This window comes from Giraffa tippelskirchi, chromosome 8 (genome assembly GCF_054371585.1).
Source record: "Giraffa tippelskirchi isolate mGirTip1 chromosome 8, T2T-mGirTip1v1.2.pri, whole genome shotgun sequence".
In the NCBI taxonomy this organism is placed as follows: domain Eukaryota; kingdom Metazoa; phylum Chordata; class Mammalia; order Artiodactyla; family Giraffidae; genus Giraffa; species Giraffa tippelskirchi.
This window is the reverse complement of record NC_137282.1, coordinates 28,951,856-28,964,997: the sequence shown is the minus strand read 5'-3', so window position 1 is coordinate 28,964,997 and position 13,142 is coordinate 28,951,856. Positions and strand designations below refer to the sequence as shown.

The 13,142-nt window shown below is 39.6% G+C and overlaps 1 protein-coding gene across 18 annotated transcripts in view; it reads left to right on the top strand.

Moving 5' to 3' along the window:
- Nucleotides 1–13,142, top strand: part of PRIMPOL (primase and DNA directed polymerase) — an 87,950-nt gene that overhangs the window by 12,608 nt on the left and 62,200 nt on the right. For all 18 annotated transcript variants that reach the window (XM_081521860.1, XM_081521856.1, XM_081521852.1 and 15 more), the window contains 2 exons: nucleotides 5,947–6,094; nucleotides 12,396–12,668. In XM_081521860.1, coding sequence (XP_081377986.1) covers nucleotides 12,521–12,668 — 148 coding nt within the window. In that variant the 5' untranslated portion in view covers nucleotides 5,947–6,094; nucleotides 12,396–12,520. The remainder of the gene's footprint in view (nucleotides 1–5,946; nucleotides 6,095–12,395; nucleotides 12,669–13,142) is intronic.

Sequence of the window (13,142 nt, the reverse complement as noted above, 5' to 3'; positions counted from 1 at the left end):
AAATAAATTCTTCAGTACCATTTTTCTACATTCTGTATGTGTGCATTAGAATATGATATTTAGCTTTCTCTTTCTTACTTCACTCTATAATAGGTTCTAGGTTCATCCACCTCATTAGAACTGACTCAAATGCTTTCCTTTCTATGGCTGAGTAATATTCCATTGTGTATATGTACCACAACTTCTTTATCCAGTCATCTGTTGATGGACATCTTGCTTCCATGTTCTCGCTATTGTAAATAGTGCTGCAGTGACCAACAGGATACATGTGTCTTTTTCAGTTTTGGTTTCCTCAGGATGTATGCCTAGGAGTGGGACTACTGGGTCATATGGTGGTTTTATTCCTAGTATTTTAAGGACTCTCCATACTGTCTTCCATAGTGTCTGAATTAATTTCCATTCCCACCAGTAGTGCAAGAGCGTTCCCTTTTCTCCACACCCTCTCCAGCGTTTATTCTTTGTAGACTTTTTGATGATGGCCATTCTGACTGGTGTGAGGTGATCTCATTGTAGTTTTGATTTGCATTTCTCTGATAATGAGCAATGTTGAGCATCTTTTCATGTGTTTGTCAGCCATCTGTATGTCTTTTTTTTTTTCTTTTAATAAATTTATTTATTTTAGTTGGGGTGTATGTCTTTTTTTGACAAATGTCTGTTTAGGTCTTTTTCCCACTCTTTGATTGAGTTGTTTGTTTTTCTGGTATTGAGTTGTATGAGCTGCTTGTATATTTTGGAAATTAATCCTTTGTCAGTTGTTTCATTTCTATTATTTTCTCCCATTCTGAGGGTTGTCTTTTCACCTTGCTTACAGTTTTCCTATGCTGTGCAAAAGCTTTTCAGTTTAATCAGGTCCCACTTGTTTACTTTTGTTTTTATTTCCATTACTCTAGGAAGTGGGTCATAGAGGATCTTGCTTTGATTTATGTCATCAAGTGTTCTGCCTGTTTTCCTCTAAGAGTTTTAGTTTCTGGTCTTACATTTCGGTCTTTAATCCATTTTGAGTTTGTCTTTGTGTGTGGTGTTAGGAAGGGTTCTAATTTCATCCTTCACATGAGGCTGTCTTTGCCCCATTGTATTTTCTTGCCTCTTTCATCAGAAATAAGGTAAAAAATAAGGTACCCATAGGTGCATGGGTTTATTTCTGGGCTTTCTATCTTATTCCATTGGTCTGTATTTCTGTTTTTGTGCCAGTACCATACTGTCTTGATGACTACACCTTTGTAGTATAATCTGAAGAAGAATCTCCATTCTTCTTTCTCAAGACTGCTTTGGCTATTTGGGGTCTTTTGTGTTTCCATATGAATTGTGAAATTTTTTGTTCTAGATCTGTGAAAAACGTCATTGCTAATTTGATAGGGATCACATGGAATCTGTAGACTGTGTTTGGTAATATAGTCATTTTCACAATATTGATGTGTTAATGTCCATCTGTTAATGTCATCTTTGACTTCTTTCATTAGTATCTTATAATGTTCTGTGTATAGTTCTTTTGTCTCCTTAGGTAAGTTTATTCCTAGATATTTAATTCTTTTTGTTGCAATGGTGAACAACCATTGATTGATTCCTTAATTTCTCTTTCTGATTTTTCATTGTTAGTATATAGAAATGTAAGTGATTTTTTTTTTTTTTTTTTTAGTGATTTCTGTGTATTGATTTTATATCCTGAAACTTCGCTAAATTCACTGATTAGCTGTAGTAATTTTCTGATACTATCTTTAGGGTTTTCTATGTACAATATCATGTCATCTTCAAACAGTGAGAGCTATACTTCTTTTACGATCTGGTTTCCATTTATTTCTTTTTCTTCTCTGATTGCTGTAGCTAGGACTTCCAGAACTATGTTGAATAATGGTGAAGAAAGTGGACACCCTTGTCTTGTTCCTAATCTTAGGGGAAATGCTTTCAGCTTTTCACCATTGAGAATAATGTTTGCTGTAGGCTTACCATATATGGCCTTTATGATGTTGAGGTAGGTTCCTTTATGCCCATTTTTTGAAGCGTTTTAATCATAAATGAGTGTTGAATTTTGTCAAAGGCTTTTTCTGCATCTATTGAGATTATCATATGGTTTTTATCTTTCAATTTGTTAATATGGTGTATCACATTGATTGATTTGCATATATTGAAGAATCCTTGCACCCCTGGAATAAACCCAGCTTGATCATGGTGTATGAGCTATTTGATGTGTTGCTGAATTCTGTTTGCTAAAATTTTGTTGAGGATTTTTGCATCTATGTTGATTGGTGATATTGGCCCATAGTTTTCTCTTTTTGTGTTGTCTTTGTCTGGTTTTGGTATCAGGGTGATGGTGGCCTCATAGAATAAGTTTGGAAGTGTTCCTTTTTCTGCAATTTTTGAAAGAGTTTTAAAAGGATAGGCATTAGCTCTTCTCTAAATGTTTGATAGAATTCTCTTGTGAAGGCATCTGGTCCTGGGCTTTTGTTTTTTGGGAGATTTTTGATCACAGCTTCAATTTCAGTGCTTGTAATTGGGTTGTTCATAATTTCTATTTCTTCCTGGTTCAGTCTTGGAAGATTGAACTTTTCTAAGAATCTGTCCATTTCTTCCAGGTTATCCATTTTATTGCCATATGGTTGTTCATGATAGTTTCTTATAATCCTTTGAATTTCTGTATTGTCTGTTGTAACCTCTCCTTTTTCATTTCTAATTTTGTTGATTTGATTCTTCTCTCTTTTTTTCTTGATGAGTCTGGCCAGAGGTTTGTCAACTTTGTTTATCTTCTCAAAGAACCAGCTTTTAGTTTTATTCATCTTTACTATTGTTTCTTTCGTTTCTTTTTCATTATTTCTGCTTAGGTCTTTATGATTTCTTTCCTTCTACTAATTTTGGAGGGTTTTTTTTTTTTGTTCTTCGTTTTCCAGTTGTTTTAGCTGTATAGTTAAGTTGTCTGTTCGATGTTTCTCTTGTTTCTTGAGGTAGGATTGTATTGCTATAAACTTCCCTCTTAGACCTGCTTTTGCTACCTCCTATGGATTTTGAGTTGTCATGTTTTCATTGTCATTTGTTTCAGAAATTTTTTTATTTCCCTTTTTATTTCCTCAGTAACCTGTTGGTTATTTAGAAACATATTGTTTAATCTCTGTGTTTGTGTTTCTTACAGTTTTTTTTCTTGTAATTGATATCTAGTCTCATAGCGATGTGGTCAGAGAAGATGCTTGATACAATTTCAATTTCCTTAAATTTACTGAGGTTTGATTTATGACCCAAGATGTTGTCTATCCTGGAGAATGTTCCATGAGCATTTGAGAAGAAGATGTATTCTTCTGCATTTGGATGGAATGTCCTGAAGATATCAATGAGATCCATCTCATCTGATTGATGTATCACTTAAGACTTGTGTTTCCTTATTAACTTTCTGTTTTGATGATCTGTCCATTGGTGTGAGTGGGGTGTTAAAGTCTCCTACTATTATTGTGTTGCTGTCAATTTCTCCTTTTGTGTCTATTAGTGTTTTCTTATGTATTGAGGTGCTCCTGTGTTGAATGCATAGATATTTGCAATTGTTATGTCTTCCTCTTGGATTGATCCCTTGATCATTATGTAGTGTCCTTCCTTATCTCTTGTAATTGTCTTTATTTTAAGGTCTATTTTGTCTGATATGAGGATTGCTACCCCAGCTTTCTTTTGCTTTCCATTTGCATGGAATATATTTTTCCATCCTCTCACTTTCAGTGTATATGTGTCTTTAAGTCTGAAGTGGGTTTCTTATAGACAGCATCTATATGGGTTTTGTTTTTGTATCCATTCATCCAGTCTGTGTTTTTTGGTTGGAGCATTTAATCCATTACATTTAAAGTAATTATTGATATATATGTTCCTATTGCCATTTTCTTAATTGTTTGGGGTTGATTTTGTCGATCTTTTTTCTTCTCTTGAATTTCTTGACTATATAAGTCCCTTTAACATTTGTTGTAAAGCTGGTCTGGTGGTACTGAATTCTCTTAACTTTTGCTGGTCTGAAAAGCTTCTTATTTCTCCATAAATTTTGCATGACATCCTTGCCAGGTACAATAATCTTGGTTGTAGAGTTTTCCCTTTCAGTACTTTAAATATATCCTGCCATTCCCTTCTGGCCTGTAGAGTTTCTGCTGAAAGATCAGCTGTTCAGCATATGAGGTTTCCCTTGTATGTTACTTGTTGCTTCTCCCTTGCTGCTTTTAATATTCTTTCTCTGTGTTTAGTCTTTGTTAGTTTGATAAGTATGTGTCTTGGTGTGTTTCTCCTTGGGTTTATCCTGTATCGGACTCTTTGTGCCTCTTGGACTTGATAGACTATTTCCTTTTCCATGTTGGGGAAATTTTCAACTCTTCAAAAATTTTAATCTCTTCAAAAATTTTCTCAGACCCTTTCTTTTTCTCTTCTTCTGGGACCCCCATAATTCGAATGTTGGTGCATTTGATATTATCCCAGAGGTCTCTCAGACTATCCTCAGTTCTTTTCATTCTTTTTGCTTTATTTTGCTCTTCAGAAGTTATTTCCACCATTTTATCTTCCAGCTCTCTGATTCGTTCTTCTGCTTCAGATATTCTGCTATTGAATCCTTCCAGAGTATTTTTAATTTCAGTAATTGTGTTCTTTGTCTCTGTATGTTTATTCTTTAATTCTTCTAGGTCTTTGTTAATTGATTCTTGCATTTTCTCCATTTTGTTTTCAAGGTTTTTGATCATCTTTACTATCATTATTCTGAATTCTTTCTCAGTAGTTTGCCTATTTCCTCTTCATTTATTTGGACTTGTGTTTCTAGTTTGTTCCTTCATTTGTGTAGTATTTCTCTGCCTTTTCATTTTTCTTTTTTTAACTTACTGTGTTTGAGGTCTCCTTTTCCCAGCTTCAAGGTTCAATTCTTTCCTCCTTTTGGTTTCTGCCCTAAGGTTGGTCCAGTGGTTTGTGTAAGCTTCAAATGGGGTGAGAATTTGTGCTGAGGTTTTTGTTTGTTTGTCTGTTTTTCTTCTGATGGGCAAGGCTGAGTGAGGTGGTGATCCTGTCTGCTGATGATTGGGTTTGTAATTTGTTTCGTTTGTTGCTTGTATGAGGCTCTTGCGCAGGGTGCTCCTGGTGGGTGGGTGATGCCGGGTCTTGTATTCAGGCGGTCTCCTTGGTGTGAGTTCTCACTGTTTGATACTTTCTAGGGTTAGTCCTCTGCTAGTCTAGGGTCTTGGAGTCAGTGCTCTCACTCCAAAGGCTCAGGGCTTGATCTCTGCCTCAGGAGGAGCCCCCTCCGCCCTCTGCTCCCGTGGCCGGGGTGGGGCCTCCCTCTGTCCTTCCCCCTTGCTGACCTGTTCTCCACGGCTCTTGGGCCGTTTCTTCGGGACCCCTCCTGGGCTCCGGGCCTCGCCTTCCTGACCTGATTCCCGGGGTCACTGGGCTTCCTTTCCAGCATCACATGGAAACGCTAGATGTGCAGCTCGTTCCGTTTCCCATTTTCTGACGTTGTTTCTGGTCTTTCTGATTTCTAGTCGTGTCCTCGTGACCCTGTGCTCGCTACTTTCCTGTGATGCATAACTGCCTTTGTTATTATCTAGCTCTGGAGGCCTTATTCTTGGAGGTAGATTTGGGCTCAGTGTACGTGAGGAACTTTCTGAAGACTAAAAATATAAACAACAGAATTAGTGCTTTTTAACTCACAGATAATATTTAAAGAGCTGCTTAAAAAATATTTTTATCGTGATTTTAGAGATTAACGTATAAGGTAAATTATTTGAATCTTGAGAGACCTTTAATCCTGAGACCCTATGAATTTTTGAACATAAATATGTAGTAATTTAAATATGCATATTTAAATACAGTAATTCAACAAATTGTTATGTAATCTGATATCAAAATAAACAGGTTAGACTTATTTGTACTAAGATTTGAATTTTGCTTATGAAAAAATTTTAAAACAAATTAAAAATAATATTTAATTAATTTTTCTTGCATTCTCAGCATGTTTGTGAAGCACTTCAAGAGTTTTATAGGGTTAACTGTTCAGCTGAAGATGTTCTCAACTTGGATTCTAGCACCGAGGAAAAATTTAGCCGCCATTTAATATTTCAACTCCATGATGTGGCATTTAAAGATAATATCCATGTTGGTAAGTGAACTGTGTTTTTTTTTAAGTTGCAGTTATATTGAAAACTTATATTTTCCTTTCTTCTTAAAGTTTTGTATTTGTCACATTTAATGGTCATTAATTAACCTGTCCTAAAAAATAAATCATGATTTTTCATGTTTTCAGGATTTGCCTCTAGTTCTAGACTTACTTCCTGTGCTCAACACACTTTAGATGCATTCGTGTACTCAGGATATCCTTGGCAGTGGTGCCTGTTGCTTTGGATACTGGGATGGTCATGCGTGCCACGGGCCTGGTTTCTATTCCAAGGATAGTCATTTCAGAAGTTTTCTGGGTAATGCAGGAGAGGCCTAATTCAGGTCTTACCTGTGATGCGTCAGATTGGGATTTCTGACCTTTGCTTTAGTGTTATAGCATTGCTTTATCCTTTAATACATGAGGAATGGGCTTGGGTTCCAGGCCACACTCATGAAGCCTTGTTTGTTGTTCCAGGTCAAATGTTAGGGTGGGGAGAAGTCTAGATGTGTAGCTGTGAAAGTATAACCAGAGGATTAATTCCAGGACTAGAATCTAGGGGTACAGGCCCAGATATAAGTGAAATCAGTACAGAGGAGAACAAATAGGCAGAAAAGAAACATGGAAAACCAAGGTCTGAATAAAAGTCAAACTCCTGACTGTATGTCTTAGCAGAGGTAGGGCACGCAGGTGATTGACTGAAGTTCAGGTAACAGGTAATCCATTCAGAACATGTATCTGACAGTTTCAAGGATACCAAGGGCAAAGGCAAGAACATAGCTATTAACGGACTGGCATAAAAGTCAAGGTCTAATCGCTAGATTAGGGTAACACGAGGTCAAGTGGCCTAGTGTGCTGTGTACCAAGGACTCATTATCTTCCCATTTTCTGTTTGCTTAGTTGGATATTTCTTCTCTCTTTAATTCCTAGTTGTTGTTCAGTTGATCAGTCATGTCTGATTCTTTGAGACCGTATGGACTCCAGCACACCAGGCTTCCCTGTCCCCCACTATCTCCCGGAGTTTGCTCAAACTCATATTCATTGAGCCAATGAGGCCATCCAACCATCTCATCCTCTGTTGCCCCCTTCTCCTCCTGCCTTCAATCTTTCCCAGCATCCGGGTCTTTTCCAATGAGTTATCTCTTCACATCCGGTGGCCAAAGCATTGGAGCTTCAGCATCAGTCCTTCCAGTGAATATTCAGGGTTGATTTCTTTTAGGACAGACTGGTTTGATCTTATTGTCCAAGGAACTCTTAAGAGTCTTTTCCAGCGCCACAGTTTGAAAGCATCAGTTCTTTGGCACTCAGCCTTCTTTATGGTCCAACTCTCATATCCGTATATGATTACTGGAAAAACCATACCTTTGACTGTATGGACCTTTGTCAACAAAGTGATGTCTCTGCTTTTTAATACACTGTCCAGATGTTTCAGAGCTTTTCTTCCAAGGTGTCAGAGCTTTTGTTCCAAGGAGCGAGCGTCTCTTAATTTCATAGCTGCTGTCACCATCTGCAGTGATTTTGGAGCCCAAGAAAATAAAGTCTGACACTGTTTGCACTTTTTCCTCTTCTATTTGTCACGAAGTGATGGGACCGGATGCCATGATCTTAGTTTTCTGAATGCTGAGTTTTAAGCTAGCTTTTTCACTCTCTTTTACTTTCATCAAGAGGCTCTTTAGTTCCTCTTTGCTTTCTGCCATTAGAGTGGTGTCATCTGCATATCTGAGGTTATTGATATTTCTCCTGGCAATCATGATTCCAGCTTGAGCTTCATCTAGTCCGGCATTTTACATAACGTACTTTGCATGTAGGCCAAATAAGCAGGGTGACAGTATACAGCCTTGATATACACCTTTCCCAGTTTTGAACCAGTTCATTGTTCAGTGCCTCATTCTAACTGTTGCTTCTTTTCCTGCATACAGGTTTCTCAGGAGGCACGTAAGGTGGTCTGGCATTCCCATCTCTTTAAGAATTTTCCACAGTTTTCTATGATCCACGCAGTCAAAGGCTTTGGCACAGTCAGTGAAGCAGAAATAGATATTTTGTGGGAATTCCCTTGCTTTTTCTACGATCCAGTGGATGTTGACAGTTTGTTCTCTGGTTCCTCTGCCTTTTCTAAATCCAGCTTGTACATCTGGAAGTTCTCAGTTCACATACTGTTGAAGCCTAGCTTGAAGGATTTAGAGCATTACCTTGCATGTGAAATGAGTGCAATTGTGCGGTAGTTTGAACATTCTTTGACATTGCTCTTCTTTGGTATTGGAATGAAAACTGACCTTTTCCAGTCCTGTGGCCACTGCTGAATTTTCCAGATTTGCTGGCATATTGAGTGAAGCGCTTTCACAGCATTATCTTTTAGGGTTTGAAATATCTCAGGTGGAATTCTATCACCTCCACTAGCTTTGTTTGTAGTGATGCTTCCTAAGGCCCGCTTGACTTCACGTTCCAGGATGTCTGGCTCTAGATCAGTGATCACACCAGTGTGGTTATCTGGGTCATTAAGACCTTTTTTTACAGTTCTTTTGTGTATTCTTGCCACCTCTTCTTAATCTCTTCTGCTTCTGTTAGGTCCATAAAGTTTCCGTCCTTTTATTGAGCCCATCTTTGCATGAAATATTCCCTTGGTATCTCTGATTTTCTTTAAGAGATCTCTAGTCTTTCCCATTCTATTGTTTTCATCTTTTATCACTGAGGAAGGCTTACTTATCTCTACTTGCTCTTCTTTGGAACTCTGCATTTAGATGGGTATATCTTTCCTTTTCTCCTTTGCCTTTCGCTTTTCTTCTTTTCTCAGCTATTTTTAAGGCCTCCTCAGATACTCATTTTGCCTTTTTGCATTTCTTTTTGTTTGGGATGATTTTGGTCACCACCTCCTGTACAAGGTTACATACCTCCTTCCATAGTTCTTTAGGCACTCTGTCTATCAGATCAAATCCCTTGAATCTATTTGTCACTTCCACTGTACAATCATAAGGGATTTGATTTAGGTCATACCTGAATGGCCTAATGGTTTTTTCTACTTTCTTCAACTTAAGTCTGAATTTGGCAATAAGAAGTTCATGATCTGAGCCACAGTCAGCTCCCAGTCTTGTTTTTTCTGACTGAATAGAGCTTCTCCATCTTTACCTGCTAAGAATATATAATCAATCTGATGTCAGTTAAGACCATCTGATGATGTCCATGTGTAGAGTCGTCTCTACACGTCTCTACACGTCTCTACAAATGCTGTGAAAGTGTGTTGTTGGAAGAGGGTGTTTGCTATGAGCAGTGTGTTCTCTTGGCAAAACTCTGTTAGCCTTTGCCCTGCTTCAGTTTGTACTCTAGATTCGATACTTATATCCAAGCTTTCATCCCTTGGATATTAGTAATTATCCAATCTGTCCTTGTCCTTCTTTTCATCCTGTCTGTAACCTTCATGATCATCCACTATCATAGCTTCAGTTCCCATCTGTATGTTGATGACTCTTAAACCTTTATCTGCAGCCAAGACTGGTCTCATATTAGACATCCCCACACACACTTCAAACCCAGCATGTCTTTGACCACACTCCGTGTCTTTTCCTCCAAACTTGCTCCTTCTCCTGTGACACGTGTATCTGAGTGGTGTGAGCGTCCACCCAGTGACCTCAGTAGAAATGCTCTCACTCACTCACTCTAGTCAGATGGCTGGAGTGATCTGATAATACCACTTGCGTGCCTCGAACTGTTCCAGGGTCATTCCTTGCCTTCAGGGAAAAGTCCAGAGGTCTTAGTTCACAAGATGAGGCCTGTGGGGTGCTGGCCTCGTCTCTAACCACTTGGCCCTTCTTACTCCGTCCTTCAGTTAGCTCCCACCAGGCCACATTTTCTCTGGTCCTTTGCACTTTTGGTGCCACTCTCTGGCCAGTTCACTTGGTCTGCTGAGATTCGGCGTAGGTATTGTCTGAAAAGCCATTTCTATTACCTCTCACACCGGAAGACTTCGGTTTGTATTTCACCTGGGTTGCGGAGCGCACCTAGTACCAAAGCATCCCGTTTGTTTTTCTTGTTTTTGTTTTGTTTTCTCTGTTCTACTTAATGTTTCTTCAGGGCATGGGTTGATTCTTATTCCCTATTTCCAGATCTTATCAGATAATAATGTCTTTATCAATAACATTAATAAGATAACAATCACAGTCATAAATACAAGTAGTGATTTAACATTTGCTGAATGAATGACTGCATGTTAGGTGGGCTTTGCTGTCAGGGTGTGGAGCCCTCAGCAGGATATTTCTTTGCTTCCTATTTACTCTCATGGTCTGCTCTGTGACTCCTAGCCCCACGGCTAAATACTGAGATTTGTTGCTGGGGGAGAAGGGAACTTGGAGTCTGTGCCACAGCGATTTTCTCAAGGCAGCTGACAGTCAAGCTGGGCTTGAAATCAAATTCCATCATACAGACTAAAATAAGAAAGGCTTCACCATCAGAGCAACATAAGCAAAAGCACAGAGATACGCGTTTGTGACTAATGTGGGGAGCAGTGGGGATCTAGTGTGGCGAGAGTGAGGGGGACACAGCCCAGGTGGTTAGGTGGGGTGCCCTCTGAGGCTTTGATCCTCTAGCGTTATGCGCCGTCAGAACCAGGGCTGCAGAGACTATGAAATAACTCCAGTGCCCCACTCTGGTGCCTCTCTCAGTGTATCTCTTGGTGACATTTCTATTCCCTGTGGTCAGCCTTTCAGAAAGGGGAATTAGGCCAGGTGTGAGAGCACAGAATGGGAGCAAGATGTACACATTTGGCCTGCTTGGAGCACTCTGCTGCCAGCCTGCCACAGAGCCTGACGTTTCTCTGATTGATATGTTTGGGTTATTCCCAGCCAATAAAATAGTCCCTGTATGAATGATGAGGGGAGGGAAGATATGGCCCAGGGAAGGGCGGCAGAGGGCAGAGCCGGAGCTGGTGTTAGCGTTAAGGTGGTCCCTCCGTGGTCCCAGCCTGGCCGGTTAGCTCCGTGCTGCAGGTCAGAGGCCTGCCCGACCTGCTCAGCAGGACCTTCACAGCGAGTTCTGCAGCCACACCTTCTGGAGTGTCAAGTGATATCCAGGAAAATTGACTTGATCAGTTTATTGTTTTACTGTCCTTTAATATATCATAATTACTGCTGGTTCTGTAACCACGAGTGCTTTGTGTCAAGTTAGGTGTACATTTTTTTACATTTCCAGGAAAACTGACTTTATCACTTTTTTGCTTTATTGTCCTCTGATATATCATGATTTTTTTTTTTACTCAGTATTTCCCCAATCCCAGAGGTAATCTTGTCTGATATGATTGCAAGCATCAAATGCTTTTGCTTTCATTTTGATGTTTAGTGTTATATAAGATAGTGAATTTGTTCCTTTGATTAAGGAAGTAATTAAGTCTAATTTGGAGAAAGAATTTTGAACTTAGAGCATGTGTATCTTGTAATTTAAGGGTTCAAGCTGTCTGGTAAATAAGCAACAAACCCAAACTGTACTAGCTTTGAAGATTAAAATTTAGTTTTCCCTATAGTAGTGCATTTGTCCACTGTTGTTACACATGAAACAGCCTAACCAAATTATTTACTTGATTTTTGCGGTATAAACAATATATGAAAGTTTAAAGAGGCTCCAGATTGTCATACCATCTTTTCTAGGTATAGATATCACTACTGATACTTAGAGCTCTTAGAATAAATCTTGAAATACAATAAATGTATTTACTTGCTTTAGTTCTGGATTTTAGCTATTGGGCCACAACCCAGCTCATGGCCACATAGAAGCGAGGAAGAGCGTGAACCTTAAACTGATGGCTGTGAATGTCGGGGTTCGGGGGATGTCAGGGCAGGTAAAGGAGAGAGAATCCAGTTCTGAGAAATTTGCTGACATCCTGACTTCAGGAGATTATGGCAGAGCTTGGTAGGGCACTGTTTACACATATAAGCCTTGCTTTATTTTATTTTATTAATAAATAAAATTCTTTAGTCATTGATTTGCATGTAAACTCTATTCGGTTTGTATTCATTGAAGTGCGTTTTTGGTGACAGAGCATTAGACCCAGGCCCACACCAGCAACAGTGACAAATCTCATGTTAACCTTCCTTTCTGAGATTTGATCCTAAGTAACACAAGCTCCCTTATGAAAGGGAATTTAAAAAGTAACAGATTACACAAGAGGAAGGACACATAGGAATGTGTAATAACTACTCAGCTTTAAAACCAGAAATCACAAATAGAAGCCTTACTGCATAAGATAGTCACATGTGGCTCTGTGCCTAGATCTTGTTAGGGTTTGCAGAAAAGAATTTGATTAACCATTTTATTTTTCCTTTAGGTAATTTTGTGCGAAAAATCTTACAGTCTGCTTTTCACTTAATTGCTAGTGAAGATGATGATACGACCCCAGAGACAACTGCTTTTTCTGAAACATCAAGCGAACAAGGAGCTTCCTTTAGTAAAATGTCCACAGATGACCACATAGGAGAGAGCTGGACCTCGCACTCAGAGAAGCTGGTGGGGCTGGGGCCGGCTCAGCAAAGCAGCCCGGATCTTTCGTTTTTAATAGTGAAAAATAACATGGGAGAAAAGCATCTTTTCGTGGATCTAGGTACGTGGAATTGATCACTTTCTGTTAGATGGAGCTGTGTGCTTCCATGAGACACCACTCCACGCCCACTTGTCACTCAGCCTAGGATTCTCACCCCAGCACTCATCCCAGTTGGGATCCGGGAGCTCAGGTGCTGGAAATCTCAGAGGTTTCGGGGCTGAGATCTTCGAGAGGGCCTGGGGGACCCACAGAGAGGCTGGCCGGGGCTCCAGAGGAGCGTGGTTATGGCTGGCTCCTGCTCTGAAGTGCTCACAGGGTCCATGACAGGGCACAGTTGGGTCAGCAGTCTCCAGCACTGCTGACAGGTTTAATTAGATGAAATAATGATAAAAAAACAGGTACAGTGTAACAATGACATGCTTTGTGGGCCGAGTAAGGCTGGCCTGTTCTGCGCTGAAGAGCTTTGCAGGGGGCTGCCTCATCAGCTTCCTGCTACGATCGCACCTGGCTTCCTCAGCTGTGCTGTCTTCTGCC